The sequence below is a fragment of the Propithecus coquereli genome, unplaced genomic scaffold (genome assembly GCF_000956105.1).
Source record: "Propithecus coquereli isolate 6110/MARCELLA unplaced genomic scaffold, Pcoq_1.0 Scaffold186, whole genome shotgun sequence".
In the NCBI taxonomy this organism is placed as follows: Eukaryota; Metazoa; Chordata; class Mammalia; order Primates; family Indriidae; genus Propithecus; species Propithecus coquereli.
Genome location: NW_012143412.1, coordinates 3,500,896 through 3,521,896, shown reverse-complemented (window position 1 = coordinate 3,521,896; position 21,001 = coordinate 3,500,896). Strand labels below are relative to the sequence as shown.

The following is a 21,001-nucleotide window of genomic DNA, read 5'->3' as shown; positions in this document are numbered from 1 at the left end:
CACACAGGGCCAGGTTCAAGTAAATCTTCTACCCGCATCCTCTCCCCAGCTCCGGAGTCATTTTCTGTACAGTTCCCCAAACATCTGCCTCTTTCTCCATCAGTTATACCCCTGGTGGTTAATGATTGCTTCTTTAAAAGGGCCTTGAATGCCTGGAAAGTCTGCACACTAGATAAGCTTTTTAGCATCCTAATCAAGTTCCCTACTTTGGCATTTTCTTGCAATGGGTAACATCTCCCTTTTTCCTAAAAAAAAAAAGTATGTGTTTGCTTTTATTTTTGCTTTATTTTACTGCATAGAATTGACTCATGTTTTAAAAGAGGTATGTGCTTCCTTTCATGTATTTGCTTATTTTATCTATCTCAGTCAACTAGCTTTGATCAAAATTCAAGCAAAACAAAGGTGCTTCCTCGTAGCCTTTAGGTACAAAGGGGTTTTGAGGAGCTACACATGCCCGTTCCTATGAAGCTGTGCACCTATAATGGCCCGGTGCATACTGCCACCAGGTGGCAGCCTTGTGCTCCAAATGAGTATGAGTCGTCTAAACCTAAACTTGGCAAATGCTGACCATAAATATTTAATATTTCCTCTAAGCTCTCGCTTTGTGGCAGAGAACCTGAGGCCTCAGTTTTAGCTGCAGACAGTTGAGAGTAAAGGGTCCAATAATTGGCTCTCTAGTCTCGCCCATGTTGAGGGTCACCTCCTCTTCAGTTTTCTTGGGTCCTTTTATTATTGTCTTCCTACCTCCTTGCCCTCATAAAAACAGAAGCTTTGCCCAGGATTTGTTTATATTTGCCACCCAGGAGCACTTGCATTCTAAGTTTTATCAACACTGGTAAAGTCCTTGAAAGCAGGTTTGGAAGCTGCAAAATGCTAAAAAAACAAATGTGAGTTATTATTTTTGTAGACTGGAAGGCTTTATCCTTGGCCAAATGAAATTTTATGAGTAGTAAGCAGGCTACAGAGAGGCATAGAGGGGGTGATTCTGGGGTCTGGTTGATCTTCCTTTGCTTAGAATCTCACTGTTGCAACGATCTTCCCTCTTCCCTTCCTAGCCCACGTCTAACGCATCAGCAAATCCCGCCTGCCCGATTCTGTGCCTCAGACAGAGCTGGGCTATAGTGTTGCACATTTCAGAACTGAGTGGTCCAGAGTTTCTGCTCTGTGTGCAATTTTGTCACCTGCCCACAAATTAGGAAAAAAAAAAAAAAGAAAAAATGTCAGAGTAAAAGAGAAGGTGGGATGTTGAATGTGATAAACGTTTTTCCTAATAACACTTAGAATTTTGAAAATTTCTGGCCTTTTTATCCCGATAACATATATATGATTTTAAAAATCTATACAAATATTATATCAAAAAAGAAAAGCAGGAGTTGCCTTTCCTCCCGTTCCTGTCCTGCAGTCCTATTCCTCAGAGACAGCCACTGTAACGGAACTTTTCTGTGCCCGCGTTAGTACTTGTGTCCTATCTATTAATAAGGGTTTAATTTTTGCAAAATGTAAATTTCTACAGTGCATTTATTGACTATGTTCAACATGTATTTGGGAACCAAAGCACAAAATATTTGGCCTTCATCATAGCTGGCCTTAAGGTGTTTCTAAATATTTTGTAGTAAATGAACATAACCAAATTGTTAAGAGCCCCTGCTCTGAAAGCAGACTGCCTATGTTTAAATCTTGGCTTTTCTATTTACCTGTCCTGTGATTTTGAGCAAGTTAACATTTCTGTGTGTTTCCTCACCTGTGACCTGGACATAATAACAGCCCTAACTCCTAGGGTTGCTCAGCAGATAAAATTACTGTTACGTGTAAAACCTCCAGAACAGAGTCCGGGGCATAAATGTGGTAAATGCTCCATAAATGTTAGTTGCTATCATATTATTTCTCCTTAGGTGTGTAAGTAACTTAATCTTCCTGAGATTATGGTAAATCTCCTTGTCTATAAAATGGGAATAATTATATCTCATAGAGTTTTTGTTAGAATTAAATGAGATAAATACATCTAAAGAGCTTAGAATATGTGCCTGGTACTTAACTATTAACGTTTTTAGTTGTTCAGATTTGGCTGGGTCTAAAGCGTGCTGGTAACCCTGCCCTTGCTAGTTGAGTGCTCCTAAGGGACTGGCCAACCAGGCGGGCACAGGAAGGGCAGAGGGCAGAGGCAGACCCGGTGCGGCTTAGATGCCAAGACAGATGTGAGGGTGGAAGAGGTGCCTCTGTGTTGGGCACCCGTTACTGGAGTCCCTTCTCTTACCCTCTCAGCAGCAGCCTTCTTAGTGAGTGCCCAGCTGATAGCCGTGCAAGACATTGCCAAGGAAGAATCAGTGAGAGGTAGTGCCTGGCCAAGTGTGTCTGTGTGTGTGTGTGTGTGTGTGTGTGTGTGTGTGCACGTGTTGGGGGGGACAAGGTGACTATGTATTATAGCTGTGCATGATTGGATGGCGGCCCCTTAACAGCAGCAGAGAAGTTAGGGGGAGGAAGTCATTTAGGAGGGAAGCTGAGGAGGACTTTGCGGCTTTGTTACCTTTGAGGTGCAGCAGAGCAAACCCTGAAGATGTGTCTGGCAGGCAGCTTGGGATGTGTCTAAAGTTCAGGTGGGGTCAGGGTAGGAGCAAGGGTGGGAGTGGAGACCCCGGGGATGCTGAGATTTCTGGCGGAAAGAGGAACATCAGTGACTGGGGTGATTAACCAACAAGAGACGGCCCAGTGTGCCTGCTCCGTGCGACAGTTTCATTTGGGGCAGGACAGGTACGTGTGTTCCCCACTTTGCATGCCTGGCAGCGCTGTTTAAAACAGGCGCCGCGCAGAAGGCGAGGACCATGTCTTACCCATTGTGCTCAATAACATGGGCTGCAGGAACGGCTCCCTGAGCAGGGCTTGGGGAGATGCTCTGCGACGTGAAGTGCTGTAGACATTCAGAGTGAAAGGCGTGTTTTAGAAAGCGCTGCACACACAGACCGGCGATCTCCCGGCCATTATTCAGGGAACTGAGGCAGGTTTGAGATCCCTCGTGTTTCAGATTCGCTTTTCATTTAGTACAGGGGAAGGCTCATGTAGGATTTTTCTCCCCAGTTTTCTTCCAGCCACTTGATAAAGGCACAAAAGTTTCTGACACTTTTGTCATTAAAGTTGCATTTATAGAGGGCTTCGTCCTTTTCCTTTTCTGAGCCTAAAATGCATGCATTGAGCTGGACTGAAATTTGGAAATGTGGTTCCCAGAGCTACATGCTCAGGGGAAATCGCGCTGCAGCCCCCAACTCCGGTAGAACTTCTAAGACCCTGTCTCACGCACACCTTGTCCCATTTCCCATTCAGATTTGGAACTTGGCGTCAAACAAACTCACGTTTTTGAACTCCTATAAAATGAAGATGTCGGTTATCCTGGGGATTGTCCAGATGGTTTTCGGCGTCATCCTCAGCCTGTTCAATCACATGTAAGTTTCCCGACTCCTGTGTGCCTGTTCCGTCTGATCACACTCCTAGTGAGTAGTGGCAGAGCCACCAGTTGGGACCGGCATCCCTCTGTGCAGGTTCCCTTCCTACGGGGAGCGCTTCCCTATGTATCCTGGCTTGAGCCGGGACAAGCTGTGGTGCCACAGAAATGATGCTGGGTTTGGAATCAGAAGTCTCAGTCCTGGTTCCAACTCACAGTGGCTATGTGATCATAGGCTTGTTGCTAAACATCTCTGAGATTATTGTTTTCAATAAAATGGGAATATGTAGCCAGAATGGGTTAGGTTGTTCTGTAATAACAAACAGCCTCAAAATCTCAGTAGCTTAAGACCATGGCACATGTCCATCATGGGCCCACCAGGGCTCTGCTCCTGTCACCCTTACACCAGGACCTGGGCTGATGGGCACCCACCACCTGGAGGGAGGGTGGTGAGTTCTGCGTTGATTCTTAAAGCTTCCGCCCAGGAGTAACACATGCCACTTTTTTCCTCATTTTGGGGGCCAGTCACATGGTGATGTTCGACTTGAGAGGCCATAGAAGTACTATTCTACGTGGAAAACCAGAAATATTTAATGAGCAAACTCACAAGCACCCTGTTGTTACTACTGCCCGTGTGAAAGTGCTGTGAGAATTAAGTGCAAGATAATCCTGGAAAGTGCTTTTGGGACTAGATTGTCAGTGTCATCATTGTGCGTCCGGCAGGCCTCGACCGTCTTTAGCAATCCTGTTTGATCATGAAATTCCCCCTTTCCCTCATATAGCTTTTGCAATTGACAAGGGATATGAGGGTCCTTTCTGACGTTTTTCACTTGGAAGCCCCATTTTAGCCTTGTGAGACCGTATCCTAGAGCAGGAGTTGGCAACTTGTTGTGTGAAGGGCCGGATAGTAAATATTTCAGGCTCTGCAGGCCATACAGTCTCTGTTGCAATTACAGCTGCTCCTTGACTTATGATGGGGTTATACCCTGGTAGACCCATGGTAAGTGGAAAACACCAAAAGTCGAAAATGCATTTAATACATGTAACCTACCAAACATTGTAGCTTAGCCTAGCCCACCTTAAACGTGCCCAGGACACTTACATTAGCCTACAGTTGGGCAAAACCATCTATACAAAGCCTATTGTATAATAAAGTATTAAATATCTCATGTAATTTATTGAATACTGCACTGAAAGTGAAAAACAGAACGGTTGCATGGGTACCACCATAAAGTCAAAAAATTGTAAGTTGAACCGTGGTAAGTTGGGGACTGTCTGTACCCAAATCTGGTGTCATAGCATGAAAGCAGCCATAGACAACATGTAAATGAACCAACATGGCTGTGTTCCAATAAAACTTGGTTTATGAACACTGAAATTTGAATTTTATATCATTTGCATGTATCATAAAATATTCTTCTTTTTGTTTTTTTTCCCTAACCATTTAAAAACATATAACCATTCTTAACTTCCCGGCTGTACAAAAATGGCAGTGGGTTTGGGTTGGTCTGTGGGCCGTTTGCTGACCTCTATCTTAGTGCATTCTTAGGAAAAAAGCTTCAAGTCCCCATTCTGTATCCTTTGCCTTTCCGTGTGTTAACGTGAGCTGGCTCTGCACGTGATGCTGTGGTCAGACCACCACCTTGCTCTGTGGGCATGACCTTCCCTTTAGATGTTACCTTCTAGACCGTGATTCCCTCTGAATCTTTTGTGCAAAAGCACTTTCCAATATTTCCTTTTCCTCCTTTTCTATCCATCCGTACATGGTTGCTGTTTGCCAGGGGGGCGTCGCCATTTGTCAGCAGTGCTATTAAAAAAAATAAACATTTTGTGCTTTGAGAGAATAATGAAGTGCTAATGTTCCTTCAGTGTTCTATCTTGTATGTATGTTTGTTTTTCACCCCCAGATACTTCAGAAAAACTCTCAACATCATTCTGCAATTTATCCCTGAGATGATTTTTATCCTGTGTCTGTTTGGATACCTGGTTTTCATGATCATTTTCAAATGGTGCCGCTTTGATGTCCATGGGTCTCAGCATGCCCCCAGCATCCTCATCCACTTCATCAACATGTTTCTGTTCAACTATGACGACCCGTCCAATGCACCCCTGTACGAACACCAGGTATTTCTGTTTTGTGTTCTTCTTTTATCCGCTTGATCATGTCCAATTTCTCTTATACTCTTGAGAACTACAGAGGGTAGTTATCTGCAAGGCTGAGCCATCTTAGCACCCAGTGAAGGGTGTTACAGTCTTTAAATTTCGAAAGGTCCTTATTAAATGACTGTGCAAACACTGAGGGCCATGGTGTGGCTCCAGCCATTCCTGTTGGGGTGATACATGAGAGGGTGATACTGAGACGTTGAAAAGTAGCTTGCATGGTGGCTACGAAGAAACAACAAAATTCAAATTGATTGGCTTGAAACTGTAAACTGCTCTAAATAGCACCTTAACGTTTAATAATCTTTTATTCAAAAATTTCACAAGAATGTAAACTGAAATAGAATCAAGGAGTCCCTCTGTTCATGTGCGGAGTAGGTTCCTAGAAAACTACGAAAATTTAGGCTCTTCTCTGAGCTTCCAAGGCCAGGGGGAGATGCTTTATTTCATTTTGTGGACTACTTCTATTTTTTTTCAGCCTCTTTATCAACTTAATATTTTATTTTTAAAAAGTATAAATGTCCTATTAGAGCTAGATATGAAAATAGCTCAATGAGTAATTCTTCAATAACACTAATACAGTAGTTTTTCCCCTGGCATCTCCCAATGATTCATCTGATAATATTGTTTGAGGGTAGATTTTCACTAACGAGGGCACATTTATGTAGGTGCTGGTTCCCCTGGACCGAGCTCTGTGGCTGGTTTCGCAATGCTGGGTGACCTTTGAGGTCAAAGGTTGTCCGCCAGTGATGGCGCACACTGAGTGGCCTAGTTAAAGTCATGTCTCTCTATGGCCATGCCCATTCTTACAGCTTTGATTCCTACTTGTGTCCTCCTCCCCTATATAAGCATCAATAATAATAAGAAAAAATGCCTTGTTACAGGGTTTTCATAAGGAATGATTTCAGATGATAATCAGAGAAGACACAGCCTCCTAAAGCCTCTTTTATGGTGTCCCATCTTACTACTGTGGCACCTACTGTTGCACATAGATGGTAACTAGAAACCACCCCCAGAATGCTGGCACGAACTGAGTGTATTTTGAAGGTTCATTTACTCAGTGCTGGAGTCTAAATGCAAGTTTGTTTGCATTTCCCAAATAAGTCTTCTCTTTTAGGCAGAGGACTCAGAGTCACCAAATATTTCATGTGCTAACTGCTTTCATAACAACTAAAGTGCTCACTGAGTCTGAAATATACACTGAGCATTGCACAGTGAATGGCTTTTCCAACTTTTTTCCACTCGAAAGCATTATTTGGAGTTGGCTGGTTTCCCTGTGCCCTCGTATAAAGAGGAATTATCTTGACACAGTTTGAAGTTTCCTTAACCTCATTTTGGGGTCATGCAGCTGGAAGAGACAATGTGAGTTAATAAAGTCCCTTCCCAACATTGCCCTGGCTGTCTCTGAATATCAAAGGAGGAGATATGTGTATATCTCTCCGACTGCTTTGTGCATCGTTGGGAAAAAGCCTTGTTGTATACAAGGGGCATGTTGTATACAAATGGGCAAATGGCAATGAAGCAGCACCGTGTGCAGGGGCTGGCATGGGCCAGTTCAGTCCGGGTTCACAGGGTCCCCTCCCTTTTTTGGCATTTAAAAGTGGAGCAAGGATGGAAGATTGAAGATAAAATGTTCCCACTGTTATCCGGGTAAATCTTGTTACACTTGGTATAATAAATCGTCTCCTGGAGTTCCCTGAGAGCTCGTTCACAATAGTTGGAGAAACGTGAAGGCTCAAGAAACGTTTTTCCTTTTCCTTCGAGCTCCCCATTCCCACTGCTTTTCCATAGCTCTGACCGAGCCTTCTGGGGCTTTCTGGTTCTTTTGACAATAGCACCTATGACTCACTCCTCCAAACTGGTCACTGGGGAGTGTGTAAAAGAGGGGGCTGGGCGTGTGGACGTAAAGGCCATCCTGAGCAGGTGACAGCCGGGGACTCCTCCTGGTTCCAGCAGAGACACGGAAGCTGCAGGGGTCTCATTCCAAGGGGAGCTGTGAGAGAGGCCGGGATAGAGCTCCGAGTGGGTACCCCAGAGCCTGGCAGGTAACTCAGCCACGTTGCAGGGATGAAAGTCAGGAGGCGATTTTTTAAAGAGAGATAAAGCAAGATGGTTCAGATAATTATGTAGTATTGGAAATACGAAATTACCAATTGAACAATGTTTGTGACTTAAAGTGACCCAAGGACTTTTGGGTACAGCGTGACCCATAAAGCCATGGGACCTGCCTCAGTTTTCATCCAGAACCAGGGGAAACTGCCCCCATGGAACAGAGCTAAGGGAACAAGGGCTGCCTTTATCGTGTGTCTCACGAGCACTTGTTCACAAGACTGCTTGCATATGACACAAGTATATACCAAGGGGCTACTTAGAGAGGAAGGGATAAAGAGTGAGTTTCCAGTGTCCACCCTGTGTTGGAAACTGGGCACCACTGGACGGACACGTCTCTGTCGGCAACAGGAATGTCACAGATGTAAAGGGGAATGGATTCACTGAAACGCTTTAGGTGTCAAAATAAGATGCTACTGCAGTGACCTGTATTTATTGTTTTTATCAAATAAAGAATTCTGTGTGGTCACGGTAAAATGATGGGATATCACCATTTTGGTCTTGCAGCAAGAAGTCCAAAGTTTCTTTGTTGTTATGGCTTTGATTTCTGTGCCATGGATGCTTCTGATTAAGCCATTTATTCTCAGAGCCAATCATCGGAAATCCCAGGTAAGGGCCATTCGTTTCAGTTCTCCCACTCTGGGTAGGAACGTGGATCGTCTGGGCTTTAAAGAGAGTGCTGGGCTTCCAGGGCCAGAGGACAGTGGGGAGGCGCTGAGGAGCTGACCTGCCCAAGTGTGTTTCCTTCCGTGGCGCTGGGCTTTTCTGCCGGGCCCTCTTACTTGCAGCGTGTAAGGCTCTGTTACGGGCAAGCGTGTTCAAATCTCACGTCCTGCAAACTTAGCTCGGGTGTCTGTGTGCTGAGTCTAGTGGGAGTCAGTGATTTACAAGGTTCTGAATGTGGTTGTTGTATTGATTGAAAATAAGAGTATTTTACTATAGTTTTACTTTTCAAATGAATATTAAAAATTATTTTTCATCAGTATTCTAAAGTTGTGAGATTTGACTATATTGTGTCACAGATTGTGTCAGGGCATTAGAGTAGTAAACAAATTCAAATAGGTCAGTTTTTATTTATTTGCGATTTTTTTCTGCGATTGCCAAATACCAGTTTCGGCCCATTCTCCCTTTTATCTAAACTGCTCCCGAGCCTCAGATTTACTCAAGGGGCGAAGGAGTTTAATATCGGCCTAGATCAAATGGGATTTAGGAAGATTAACCTCCCCGGGGACATGAGAGTCTAGCTATGACGCACGAACGCAGTTTGAGATGGTCGTCCTCTGCTTTCCTCCATTAGTGTGAAACATTAAGTGAAATGTGCTGAGACTACGCGTGTTTTAAACGGTTGCAGATATGTTCAGATTAAATCCTATTTTTCTAGTATCTTTGTTGGTTATTGGCCTGGAGCGCAGTAGAATCAGGGGCCTAGACGTGGTGAGACTCGAGTCCGGGAGGTTTGTTCCTATGCGATACCCCATTTCCCTGTCACCTGCCTCTTCTCCCACTGTCTCTTTCTTTCCTGCCAGTCTTGACGAGTCGCAAAGCGTGGGTGAAACACAGTTTAGGGGGGATGTGCATGAAGAGGAAGACAGAGCAGAGAATACTTACTTGTTCTTTGTTTGGTTAATTGGTGACGTGGTGGTTGGGGTGGACACCTGTCCAAACAGGTGACCAGGTGTTTCAAAGGAAGGTGGTAAATACCTGTTTGGAGAAGTAGATGCAGTTTTTTTTTTCTTTTTTTGGAAACTCAACCTGTCCATAAGCCCAGGGCCAGTTTATTGCCACCTCACCAGAGTCCTAGGACTCTAAAGTAAGAGCTTGTCTTGCTCTTTGCATCATACAAGCAGTTGTGGGTCTCAAAGCGGTAGATTTCTCCCTTTACCCACTGGATGGCTCGAACAGTAGGAAATAGGGTTTTCTTAGGCTGCCGTCGTGGGTGACACCTCTGAAAGGACTCTTGGTAACAGGAGCTCCTGAAGACTGCTTGCAGGCCTGTCTCCTTGGCCCTTGGGGTGCATGGCTGTCAGTTGGTTCCTCAGACTGCCAATTAGGGTCCTGGTGGTTCTTTTTCATGTTCAAAACGTTACCGCCTCCATCAAGAGATGGTTCTACAACGGCATGATTTGGCTCCTGCCCCACGAAGCCCTACGGACCTAATAGAGGTAAACAAGTTTGTTCTGATGGACCTCAGAGGACACGACCAGAGGTCCCGTCTGTTCAGCCTCTTCTATAACCCTAGGTTCGGGGTCCCTGCAGACTGGGACCCTTCGCTAGGGGGCCACCTGACATGTGGCCAGCTCCCTGGACCACGGGGGCCCCCACACTGTATTTCTCCTTCTGACTTGCCACGTGGACCCCCCAATCCCCCATGCTCCCACATATCAGGTGACAGTGAAATAACTTTGGGTTTCCATTGAAAATCTTTACAACGGTATGGTGTTTTTTATGGTAAACATTATTGAAGCACAATATAAATACAGAAAAATACAGAAGTGATGAGGGCACCGATCAGTGAGGTATCACGTGTGAGCATGTTCATGTCACCAGCACTCACATCAAGACACAGATCATCATCAGAGCCCACAGTCCCCTGTGCCTCTTCCCTCTCACTCTGTTACCCCAACTGCAACTGTTGTCCTGACTTCAAACACAGTAGGTTCGTTTTACCTGTTCTTGAACTTCGTGTAAATAGAATCATCCAGAATGTCATCTTCTGGAAGATCTGACTTCTCTCATCCAATGTTCCAGTATTAGTAATTACAAATACTGATATGCTAAACATCCTTGGATATATCTTTGAGTGCATGTGTTTTTATTTTATTTATTTTAGAGACAGGGTCTCCCTCTGTCATGTGGGCTAGAGAGCAGTGGCCTGATCATAGCTCACTGCAGCCTTGAACTCCTGGGCTCAAGTGATCCTCCCCCCTCAGCCTCCCCAGTAGCTGGGACTGCAGGTGTGCACCACCACACCCAGCTAATTTTTCTATTTTTTGTAGAGACAGGGTCTCACTATGCTGCTCAGGCTGGTCTCAAACTCCTGGCCTCAAGTGATCATCCCACCTTGGCCTCCCAAAGTACTGCCAGCACAGGTGTTTTTAGAAAGTTGCCGGTAGCTAATTTACAATGATTGCTACACATTTTCTTTCACATGGCAACAAGCTTAAGCATCATTAATTTTAGTAAGGGGACTGCAAGTATATTTTGACTGGAAAGAAGATAGTCACTAGGATTCACAAAGGCCAATGTCACACTTCTAAAAAATTATTCATTTTTGTTTAAATGGTTCATTTAAACCTGTTCAAGGATAATGAGCAGAAAAGGCTAGAGTTTAGAGTTGGAAATGGGGATATTATTTGTTCTATTTCTTCTTTGGTATTTTCTTCTTTAAGTTGAAGGAGGGAGAAAATAGGCTTTCGAGAAGACAAATGTAACATTAACTTGAGCCACATCCCTCCCCGTGGGGCAAGGAACCCTGTGAAAGGCTTACCCAGAGTCCCCTCTTGGCACCTGGCACCCTGGAATTCCTGTCCAAATGGACCTGAGCCCACTGCTAGTCCTGCCGAGGCCTTTTCCCTCGGTCTCCTGAGGGCGGACCGTGTCACTGGCATGGCTACCCCTAGACGCTCAGGCGTGTGTGGGGAGTGTGACGTTGTGGGCAGGGGCGTCAGGTGTGTGCAAGGCCCTCGTGGTAAGGCAGGAAACCAGAGGTGAGAAGAGGGCGCCGTGGTCCAGAGCCAGCTCCCCGTCGCTGCCACGGCCTGGCTTAGGACTCTGACTTTGAACCTGGCCTTCCAAGTTCTTATGACGATTTATTTTTCAAGCTAGAAGGCTAGAACACTTTATTTAGGAGTGTGTTGGCTTGATTTATAACTTTTAAATATTTCAACATATGGTATGTGGACTTCCATGTTTATCCTTGCCCAGGGCCCTCCAAATGTTAAGTGCAGCCCTGCCAAAGAAAGAAAGGTAAGGATATTTTTGTTGCCTAATTTACAGTACTCCACCCATGAAATCATTCTAGGAAAAACTTTGGACATGGGACATTAAGCTTCTTAGCAACTTGAAAGAAATATTCCACTCAAATGTAGGGGTAAAATGAGGCCAAGTTGAATGGTGACTATGCTTAGATTTTTTTTTCCTTGAATTTTTTTGTAAGCTATTTTTATAAAGTGACGTTTTTATTTAAAATAGTGTATGTGTGTTGGAAAAATCATTAATCTCTCTTAGTTAATTTTGCCCAGAGAAATTTGGCTGTTCAGGTCACAAGGCACTATGTCAAAGGTACAGCTATGACAGTGTATATTTCTCTTAACAACAGAAAAGCACTTTTGTGCATGCGTTGCTTTACTGTCGAGACCGTGTGTGGTTCGACACGTTCTGGAGTGCCATGGAGCACACCCTCTCGAGTCAGGCTCCTGGGTTTACATCGTGGCTCTGCCGTGTGCCAGCCTTGCCTGCTGTGTGACCTCGGGCACATTGCTTAACTTTTCTGGGCTGCAGCTTACTTCTCGGTAAAATGGGGCGATAATTGTCCTTACGTAAAATGGTTGTTACAAAGGCTAAATGAGATAGTATCATGTTTAGAACAGTGTCTGGTGTGTAGGTAATATTTTATATAGAATTGTTATAATTCTGAGTTTAGCGCACTCTTCATTTCTTTGCTTGCCAACAGCTGCAGGCATCCGTGATCCAAGAAGATGCCACTGAGGACATTGAATGTGACAGGTCCAGCCCTGCCAGCACTTCTGGTCAGAGGACTTCTGCAGGGGCCCACGGGGCTCAGGACGACCATGAGGAAGAGGTATCTGTGACTAGACCACCCAAGGAAGACCCCCCCCAGTGTGCACAGATTCTAGTCTTCACAGAGCTAGGGCAGGGCACTCGGACACAGACAGTAGAGCTGGGCAGGTCTGGAGGCCCCTCCTGGGCAGCAGCCCTGTCCTGATGAGTGACGGGAGGTTGGGAAGGTCCCAGGGGAGGGGGAACATCTAAGAGGATCAGAACAGCTATTTACCAACCAATCTGGGAGTATTTTACTATTTTAGCCGAAGCACTGCCATATCTGTAAGCGTGGGTGAATATCGGCCTCGAGTCTAGGGACACGGAAGGTCCTACGTGTTGCTGAGGCTCAGAGCCACGCCCCCAGGAGTGTGCTGCGCTCGTTATGATCTCTGCAAGTTTGTGAGCGTGATCGCTGCCTCTCGGGGAGCTCCCTCGGCCTCCTTGCCCTGTGTGTGCAAGGACAGCTGCGCACACGCAGGAGGGTGTGCCGCCTTCTCCCAGGTGAAATGGCTGTTTGATGTGACGACTGAGGTCAGGCACCATCCTGAGTCCCGGGCTGAGGTTTTAGCTGGAGCTCCGTTCTCATTCGGGAGTGGGGACTGGGTTCCCACTAGGGCCAGGGATGCTGTTGGTGGCTCCATTCGTGGTTTTAATTGCTTACTAAAAAAAGCGTTCGTTTGATTGATTAGAATTACTAAAATATCTAGATCATGGGAAATTTTTCCAACAAGATTCCAGGTACAGAGAGTAACCCATGGTAGTGGCTGTTGATATCACCAAGTCTGTCAGACCTGCTGGAATATTCTAGAATAAAACCTGACCCACATATCTTCTGACGCATCAAGTCCCAGTCCTGTCCAGTGCAACCTCTGTCCTCTGTTCTCCTCATGCTCTAAATACATATCTGGGCAATTTCCACCTCCTCCACGAACTGACCGCCCCTGTTTGGGCAACCTTGGCCTCCATTCCAGGCCTTCTTCCCTGGTGGGACGGGCACGGGTCTCCCAGCACGTTCCTTTCCTGCTTTCCTGTGAGCCAAACTCGAGGGTAAGGCCATGGTCTCCAGACCGCCAAGTCTGCTCAACTCGATTCCAGCCGTGAATTTGGGGGCTCCCAGGATCACCCTCGCTTCAGCCCAGCTGACTCTAAATTCAGGAGACCCCCTCGCCCTCTTTCTGCATCGATAATTCATACACTGGGAACTTGGGAAAGTGCTATACTTACAATTACAGTTCTTTGTGGTTTGGGGGGATTTTTTGGAAGCAAAAGGATTAAAATCAGAACCAGCCAAAGGTAGGGGTGATGGGGCAGAATCAGGACTGGAAAGTTCTAAGCGTGAAGCTTGTGTCCTCAGGGACACGTGACTCCTCGCACGGATGTGTGGCAGTATGCGCACGGGGTGTTGCCTGCCCAGGACGCCTGCCGGGCTTCAGCGTCCGGAGTTCTGTTGTGCAGGAGGGGTTGGTCGGTGCGGCTCACTCCCATCCCAAGATCAGTCCCGGCCCCCGCAGCACACTGGTGGTCACCCTGGTGTGACAGCCCCCACGTAAACTGTCAGGTGCCCGCCAGGAGTCACCTCGTTAGCACAAACTGTCAGGTGTGGTCCCAGGGGCACTTGGGAAATGCCAGGGGTTTCGAGCCTACCCCCCGGGAGGCAGGACAAAGGTTTAATTCTTCCTCACGCTCCGTCTCCGCCATCCCTGTCCCTCCAGTTCCTCAGAGCTGTTCCCCTCGCTGAGTGGACAGCCACCGCTTTCCGTCCCTGCCCCATAACCTCCGACCTCCGTTCCTGCCTGGACGTCTGTCCATCCTGGACATCTCGCCCGCAGCTGGGACTCCTCCAGCTTCTTCGGGCTTCTCTTCCTTGTCAGCTCCTTCCGTTCACATCTCTGGGTGCAGATGCTGCCCAGGCCGGGAGCTGCCCTTGCCGTGCGCTGCCCCTGTGATCTCAGTCCTCCCGCAGCTCAGGTCCCCGTCTCTTTCTGGACCGGGCTTTTCTTCCAAGCCCCCGTTCCCCTTCTGCTGGTGTGTGCTGGGAGAGTCTGTGCGTGTGGCCCACTGTCACCCGCCACAGTGGCCTGCTCGCCTCCCCTCCATGCCGTCCTTCCGGCTGCACAGGCTCAGGGGCCTTCCCTGCCCTCCCGCAGCACCACTGCCTACCTCGGCGATCTCATGTCCCTGGCGTGGCGTGCGGCCTCTGCTGGCATATTCTCCCGACCGGGCCGTGAGCCACCCGAGGGGCGGGGACAGCGCCCGTCAGTTGTCCGCGACTCCACCGGAGTGCGACAGGAGAGTGTGTACGCGGTCTTCCGCGTCACTGAGCTCGTCGCCACGTGGGCTTTTATTTTTTTGCTCATAGGCTGTCCTGCTCTAATCCATGATGGTGCCCCTGCACGTTTCTTCCTTTCCTGGTCACTTTCCACTCAGTTTCCTCTTACGGCTCCTCATTGCCTCGGAGTTGTTTTCTCAACTCACCCTTTAGGTCGCCTTTCCAGAATCTTCAGAGCTGCAGCACTGTCTTCGCTTCCCTGCCTAAACAAGCTGCCAGTTCCAGCCAAGCTGTTTCCTCCCAGTCTCGAGTTAATGACATTCCCAGCCGCCTGCCTTTTCCTTACCGGGAACGATCTGCTCCCGCCACGCCGGACGCCTGCCCGTCCTTCCCGGCACCGCTCACGCCGCGGCTGCCCTCGCCGACCGGTCTCCTTCTTTAAGCTTTTCTCAGCTCTTGCTGGGAGACGCTGCTGACACGTAGCAGATCCTGCTTGCGCTGGTGGCTCTCTCTCCAAGTCTGTTAGTGTTTGTTTTCCCCTCGTTACGCTGCGGGTGTCTTAACAGCAAAGCCCACGCCTTATTGATCTGCGTATCATGTGTAATACCTTTGTGCAGAAAGTACGTAATGAAATAAATTTAAAAATTCTCTGTTGCAGTTCAACTTCGGAGACGTCTTTGTCCATCAAGCCATCCACACCATCGAGTACTGCCTGGGCTGCATTTCAAACACCGCCTCCTACCTGCGGCTCTGGGCCCTCAGCCTGGCCCACGCACGTGAGTGAGCGCCCCGCGGGTGGCGGGCGGCTCTCCCCTGGGAGACACATGCCGTGTGTTCAGAGGGAAAGGCGCCTTCTCTGGGCTCTTTGTGGTGGGTTTGCCACCAGAACGACTCTTCTTTCCTAGGGAGAGATGACTTTGTTTCAGTAGGTCTGGCTTCCTATTGCTGGAGTGGCGACTCTCTGTGTTTCTTTCCTGTTGCTGCTGGGACAGATTGCCACAAACCTTAATGGCTTAAAACAAAACACAGATTTACTATCTTATAGTTCTTGAGGCCAGAAGTCCTAACATCACGGTGTCGGCAGGGCTGTTTGTCCTGGAGGCTCTGGGGAGAATCCGTTTCCTCGCCTTTGCAGCTTCTGGAGGCCGCCTTCGTTCCTTGGCTTGTGGCCCCTCCTTGGATCAATCTCCGCTCCCATCAGCAAATCGCCTTCTTCCCTGCCTCTGGCTGTCCTGCCTTCCTCTCACAAGGACCCCTGTGATGGCATTGGCTGTGCCCGGATGGATAATCCTGGGGTTGAGAATGGTTCTCTTGCCTCTTGCAGAACTGTCTGAAGTGCTCTGGACCATGGTCATGAACATCGGCCTTCACCTGCGAGGCTGGGGCGGCATCATTGGGGTTTTCATAATTTTCGCCGTCTTTGCTGTCCTCACGGTAGCCATCCTTCTGATCATGGAGGGCCTCTCTGCCTTCCTGCACGCCCTGCGACTGCACTGGTAAGGAGGGGTGGCCCGCGGAAGCTCGGGCGGTGCAGGTAGAGAGGATGGGCTGGAGGGCCAGCCGGCCGGGTTCGAATCCTGACCTGCGTGTGACAGAACAACTTACGTACCCCTTTGGAACCTCAGTTTAGTCATCTGTGGGTTATAGTAGTCAGCGATGTACTGTCTGTATTCATATATAATTACTGTCCTACACTAAATGTTAGTTCTATCTACTCCTTCCCTTTTAGCGGTTAAGTGTTCATTTGTTATTACCATTGGCTTTAACATAAGTGACACCTCCAAGTATTCATAAGGTGACAGATCTGAAATAGGCTCCTAGAGGGCACACTGAGCCTGTTGGCTCCTGTTGGCTGAGTGCAACAAGCTACTAAATTCTCAAACACGGAAACAGGAGGGGGCCACAAGGAGGAAGGCGCTCATGGGAAGCCCTGGACATCCACGGATGTGCCCAGAGACTGTTGGCCATCGCTAGGTCGATAAATATGAAAATGTTTGCTTAGGCTTCTGGTCCTCTCCCAAGTCACACTTCAGCCAAGAATTTCGAGGGTGCTGTGCATGCCCTTACACCACCCACACTGTCCTCAGCTTTCCCTGACATTTTTCTGCCTCCCTCCGGGGCCACTATTCATAGGGAGACGTTTTTGCACTTCATGTATTGAGTGTAGAGAGTCACAGCATCCCCTCCCTGCCTCCACGGTGACAGCGTTTCCCTCCGTGTCATTAAGGACACGAACCGAACTCTGTCACTTAATAAAACATAAGTGATCATACATGACATCAATTATGTAAGTTACAAAAATATAGGTCGAGGTTCTGTTTGTTCTGCCCCACGATCTAGAATCAGGATGGAACTGGAAAAGCACGTCAGGTAGTGCCGCACGGTGGGGACATCTCTGATGGGGGCAGAGGAGCCCTGGGGGAAGGGAGAAGGTAGGGGGAAGGGGAAGTGGCAAGAGGGGGTGAGAGTAGGTTTTAAAAATCCTCAGGGCCAGGCACGGTGGCTCACACCTATAATCCTAGCACTCTGGGAGGCTGAGGCAGGAGGATCGCTTGAGGTCAGGAGTTCAACACCAGCCTGAGCAAGAGCAAGACCCAGTCTCTACTAAACACAGAAAAATTAGCTGGGTGTGGTGGTGCTTGGCTGTAGTCCCAGCTACTTGGGAGGCTGAGGCAGGAGGATCGCTTGAGTCCAGGAGTTCGAGGCTACAGTGAGCTATGATGACACCACTGCACTCTTCCGGGGGCGACATAGTGAGACTGTCTCAAAAAAAAAAAAATCCTCAGGGTGCTCCTGGCAGCCATCAGCCCAGAGCGCCTCCCTTGGCAGGCTTTTCTGATCCTCTGCTTGATTTTACAAATGTCCTGCTTCTTCCCTCAATCCGCCAGCCCCTAACTTATGTGTTTAATCCTCCTTTTTCTTACCTCCCCTGCCCCCAACCACAGGGTGGAGTTCCAGAACAAGTTCTATGTCGGGGCTGGTTACAAGTTTTCTCCATTCTCCTTCAAAGACATCCTGGATGGCACAGCCGAGGAGTAGGCTGAGGTCTCCGTGCCAGTAAGAGAAGTTCAGTCTTGCCTTTGATGTCAGCCCGTGCCAGGCATTCAATGGGATGATTGTTCTTGGCCGATCCGAAGCATGAAGCTATGTGTTATTTGGGTCTAAGCCTCGGGATTTCACATGATGTAACCACGTCACAGAGAAACTGCGTTGGCAAGTCGTTTTGACTTCGCATGGGGTCTTAGTTCTCAAATAATAAAATGATTGAGAAATGAGGGGGAGTGCTAAACTGATGTCTTTTCGCAATATTTTAAGCATCATAATCAAGAAAATAACATCTGAGTCATTCACTTTTTCTTTAAGATGTCTTTATTCAATATTATTCCATCATATTTGGCGTTGACAATTACAGGCCAAAGCTGAACAATAGCGTTACACAGACTAATCCCAGAGAAGGATCGTGTTTATCTAATTCCCTCATTTCCCTCTTCCTCAAACGCCTTTTTCCCTTGTGCAAGGGCTAAGCATTATAAGCTTAAGAACTTTCTCATGAACTTTTCACTGCAGATGAGGAAGAACAGGTGCAGTTCTCTGCTGGGAGGGAGGGCCGCTCTCTGCGTTGCTACATCCTGTGAAATGCAGTGTGATGACATGACGTCATTGGGGCTTTGTTTACTGTCAATGCGCCGTATGTTGGAGAACTGGAGAAAGAGCAGCGTGGGCTTGGGCAGGGTCTGGCCCATTACTCTCTGGGTCCATGGGCCCCAAAATCATTTCTTTTCTTTTCTTTTTTTTTCCTCAAATGGCAAGGACCAGATAAGAGATTTTTTTTTGAGACAGGATCTTACTCTGTCACCCAGGCTGAAGTGCAGTGGCGTGATCATAGCTCACTGCAGCTTCAAACTCCTGGGCTCAAGCGATCCCTCCTGCCTCAGCCTCCTGAGTAACTGGGACCACAGGCATGTGCCACCAAACCCTGGCTAAATTTCTAAATGTTTTTTAAGGACAGGGTCTTGCTATGTTGCCCAAGCTGGTCTCAAACTCCTGGCCTTAAGCCATCCTCCTGCCTCGGCCTCCCAAAGAGCTATGATGACAGGTGAGCACAGTGCCTGGCCCCCAAAGTCATTTCTTAGGGCACCGGGACTGGAAACTCCTTATAGCCCGTAAGCTTCTTTCCATTGACTGTTTTGTCTGAATGACTTTTATCCAGGTGAAACAATCTCTGTGACAACCATACTGCTAGAGCTAAGTATAATTAACATTCTTTTTTTTTAGTGCTTTACAATTACAAAGTACTTTCACACAGTATCTTGTTTTGTGCTAAATTTTCATTGTGAGTAAATAAAGTTTCAAAAGAGCTGATCAAATTAAAAACTTCCTTTCAGATGGGACTCTCTTTTTGCCTCCACCTGCCCTCCATGTGGTAGAGTTGACTGGGGCTCTTGGAAGTGGCATTGCTCATACCTACAAGGAAGCTTCCATGGCACCTTCCGTGTCAATGGCGTGACTTGCCCAGCACATTTAAAGCACATATTAGATGTTCGGTAAACATTTGTTTAATGAGGTTCAGCCAAAGAATGATAGTTGGAGTCAGAAGGCATAGATGTTTGAGTTCCAACGCTGATGCCTTGTCATGTGTGCTCTCGGGGAAGAAGTGGGGTTGTTCTCAGTGCCAAAGGGGAGGATGATCTCCACGTCTCTGGACCGTAGAGAGTGGGTCGCGAAGCCCTGGGCGTGGAGGCTGTGCTCAGTGATGCTGACTGGGAAGAATAGAGTAAAGCAGGTGCGAGTGGTGAGGTAAGAGGTCTATCAATCCTCATGATCCCTGGATAGTTTGCGGATTCTCAGCTCACTACTGTCCTCGACAACTATCTAAAAAATACACTGTGCTTAGATGGATCACTGGCCTTTGGCCCTTGAATTCTAAACAACAACGGCTGTGAGAAAATGTTTGCAAGGGCAAAACTTCCCTCTGCCCCTTGCCTAGACCTACTCTTTCAAAAATCCCCGCAGCCCTCCTGAGAATAGCATATTAATTTCCTCCAAGGTTTGGCGGCCACTTGCTGTCTGCACGAGAGGTGTAATTTCCCCTGGGAAAAGGCAGGTGCAGGCTGCGGTGAGGGGGTGTGTCTCCCGTGCCACTCACTGCCCAGGGTGCAGGGTTGTTCCTTAAAGAATCCTAGTCCATGAACAGAGCTGAAAGGGGAGGATAAGATTGGGGCACAGGCTTCTTGGGAAGACAGGTCCGGAAACCCCTCAAGAGACCATCAGTGGTCCAACTTCCGCATAAGACACAGCTGGGGTGAGGGGAACAAAAGGGCCCGAAGCCGGACAGCTTTCCAAGGAACACGCAGAGGTAAGAGACTCTCAGGGCAACATGGATGTGGATTGTTTCTCCTGCTGCCACTGGGCGTGGGGTGGGGTGGGGGTGGGGAGTCAACTGTAGTTTACAGCTGAAGGCAAATGGAACGTGAAAATTTCATTCTTTGTATTGATGATCTTGCAAAACAAATTACATCATGCACCACACACAAAATTCAGTTTGAAAAATATCTACCGTGGCCCAATTATTTCTGGCTAAAAAAAATCAGTATGGCAAAATATAATAGAATAAAATGCCAACCAGTCCTTTAGATATATATTTGATCTCCGTCTGAGCCTTTGAGTTTCAGAGTAAATCCCTAATCTACCAGTTTCTTACCAGGTTTTGTGAAGGTAGGTTGTAAGTTACTTTCCTGTTGTAGTTTTGTAGGGATTGGTAGTGAGGGATGGGCAGTATTCTTCCCCATGTTATTCCCTATTTTCCTGATTTAGTCTAACTGATCATCCATCCATCCTCTTTCTAGGTTAGAAGGGATTTAGGGTGACTTAGAGAACCAAAGAACAGATGTCAACTCAGCCTTTCCAGTGTTCCGTTTCACAGTTAGGATCACAGGCTCTATCTCTCAGCAATGTTCCTTATATCCATCCCTGAAACATTTGTCTTCTTTTTTTTTTTTTTAAGAGGAGAGGTCTTACTCTATTGTCCAGGCTGGAATACAGTGGTGCAATCACAACTAACTGCAGTCTCGAACTCCTGGGCTCAAGCAATCCTCCTGTCTCAGCCCGCCGAATCCCTGGGACTACAGGTACATGCCACCACTCCTGGTAAAATTAAAAATGTTTTTTTGTAGAAACTGGGTCTTGCAATGTTGCCCAGGTTGGTCTCAAACTCCTGGCCTTAAGCCATCCTCCCATCTCAGCCTCCT

The 21,001-nt window shown here is 47.4% G+C and overlaps 1 protein-coding gene across 1 annotated transcript in view; it reads left to right on the top strand.

Annotated features, from left to right (window-relative positions):
* Nucleotides 1-18,103, top strand: part of ATP6V0A4 (ATPase, H+ transporting, lysosomal V0 subunit a4) — a 40,234-nt gene extending 22,131 nt beyond the window's left edge. The window contains exons 14-20 of the mRNA XM_012642763.1: nucleotides 3,316-3,434; nucleotides 5,341-5,557; nucleotides 8,210-8,311; nucleotides 12,375-12,503; nucleotides 15,412-15,529; nucleotides 16,078-16,249; nucleotides 17,699-18,103. Of these exons, the coding sequence (XP_012498217.1) occupies nucleotides 3,316-3,434; nucleotides 5,341-5,557; nucleotides 8,210-8,311; nucleotides 12,375-12,503; nucleotides 15,412-15,529; nucleotides 16,078-16,249; nucleotides 17,699-17,792 (951 nt within the window). The 3' untranslated portion in view covers nucleotides 17,793-18,103. The remainder of the gene's footprint in view (nucleotides 1-3,315; nucleotides 3,435-5,340; nucleotides 5,558-8,209; nucleotides 8,312-12,374; nucleotides 12,504-15,411; nucleotides 15,530-16,077; nucleotides 16,250-17,698) is intronic.
* The last annotated feature ends 2,898 nt before the right edge of the window (nucleotides 18,104-21,001 follow it).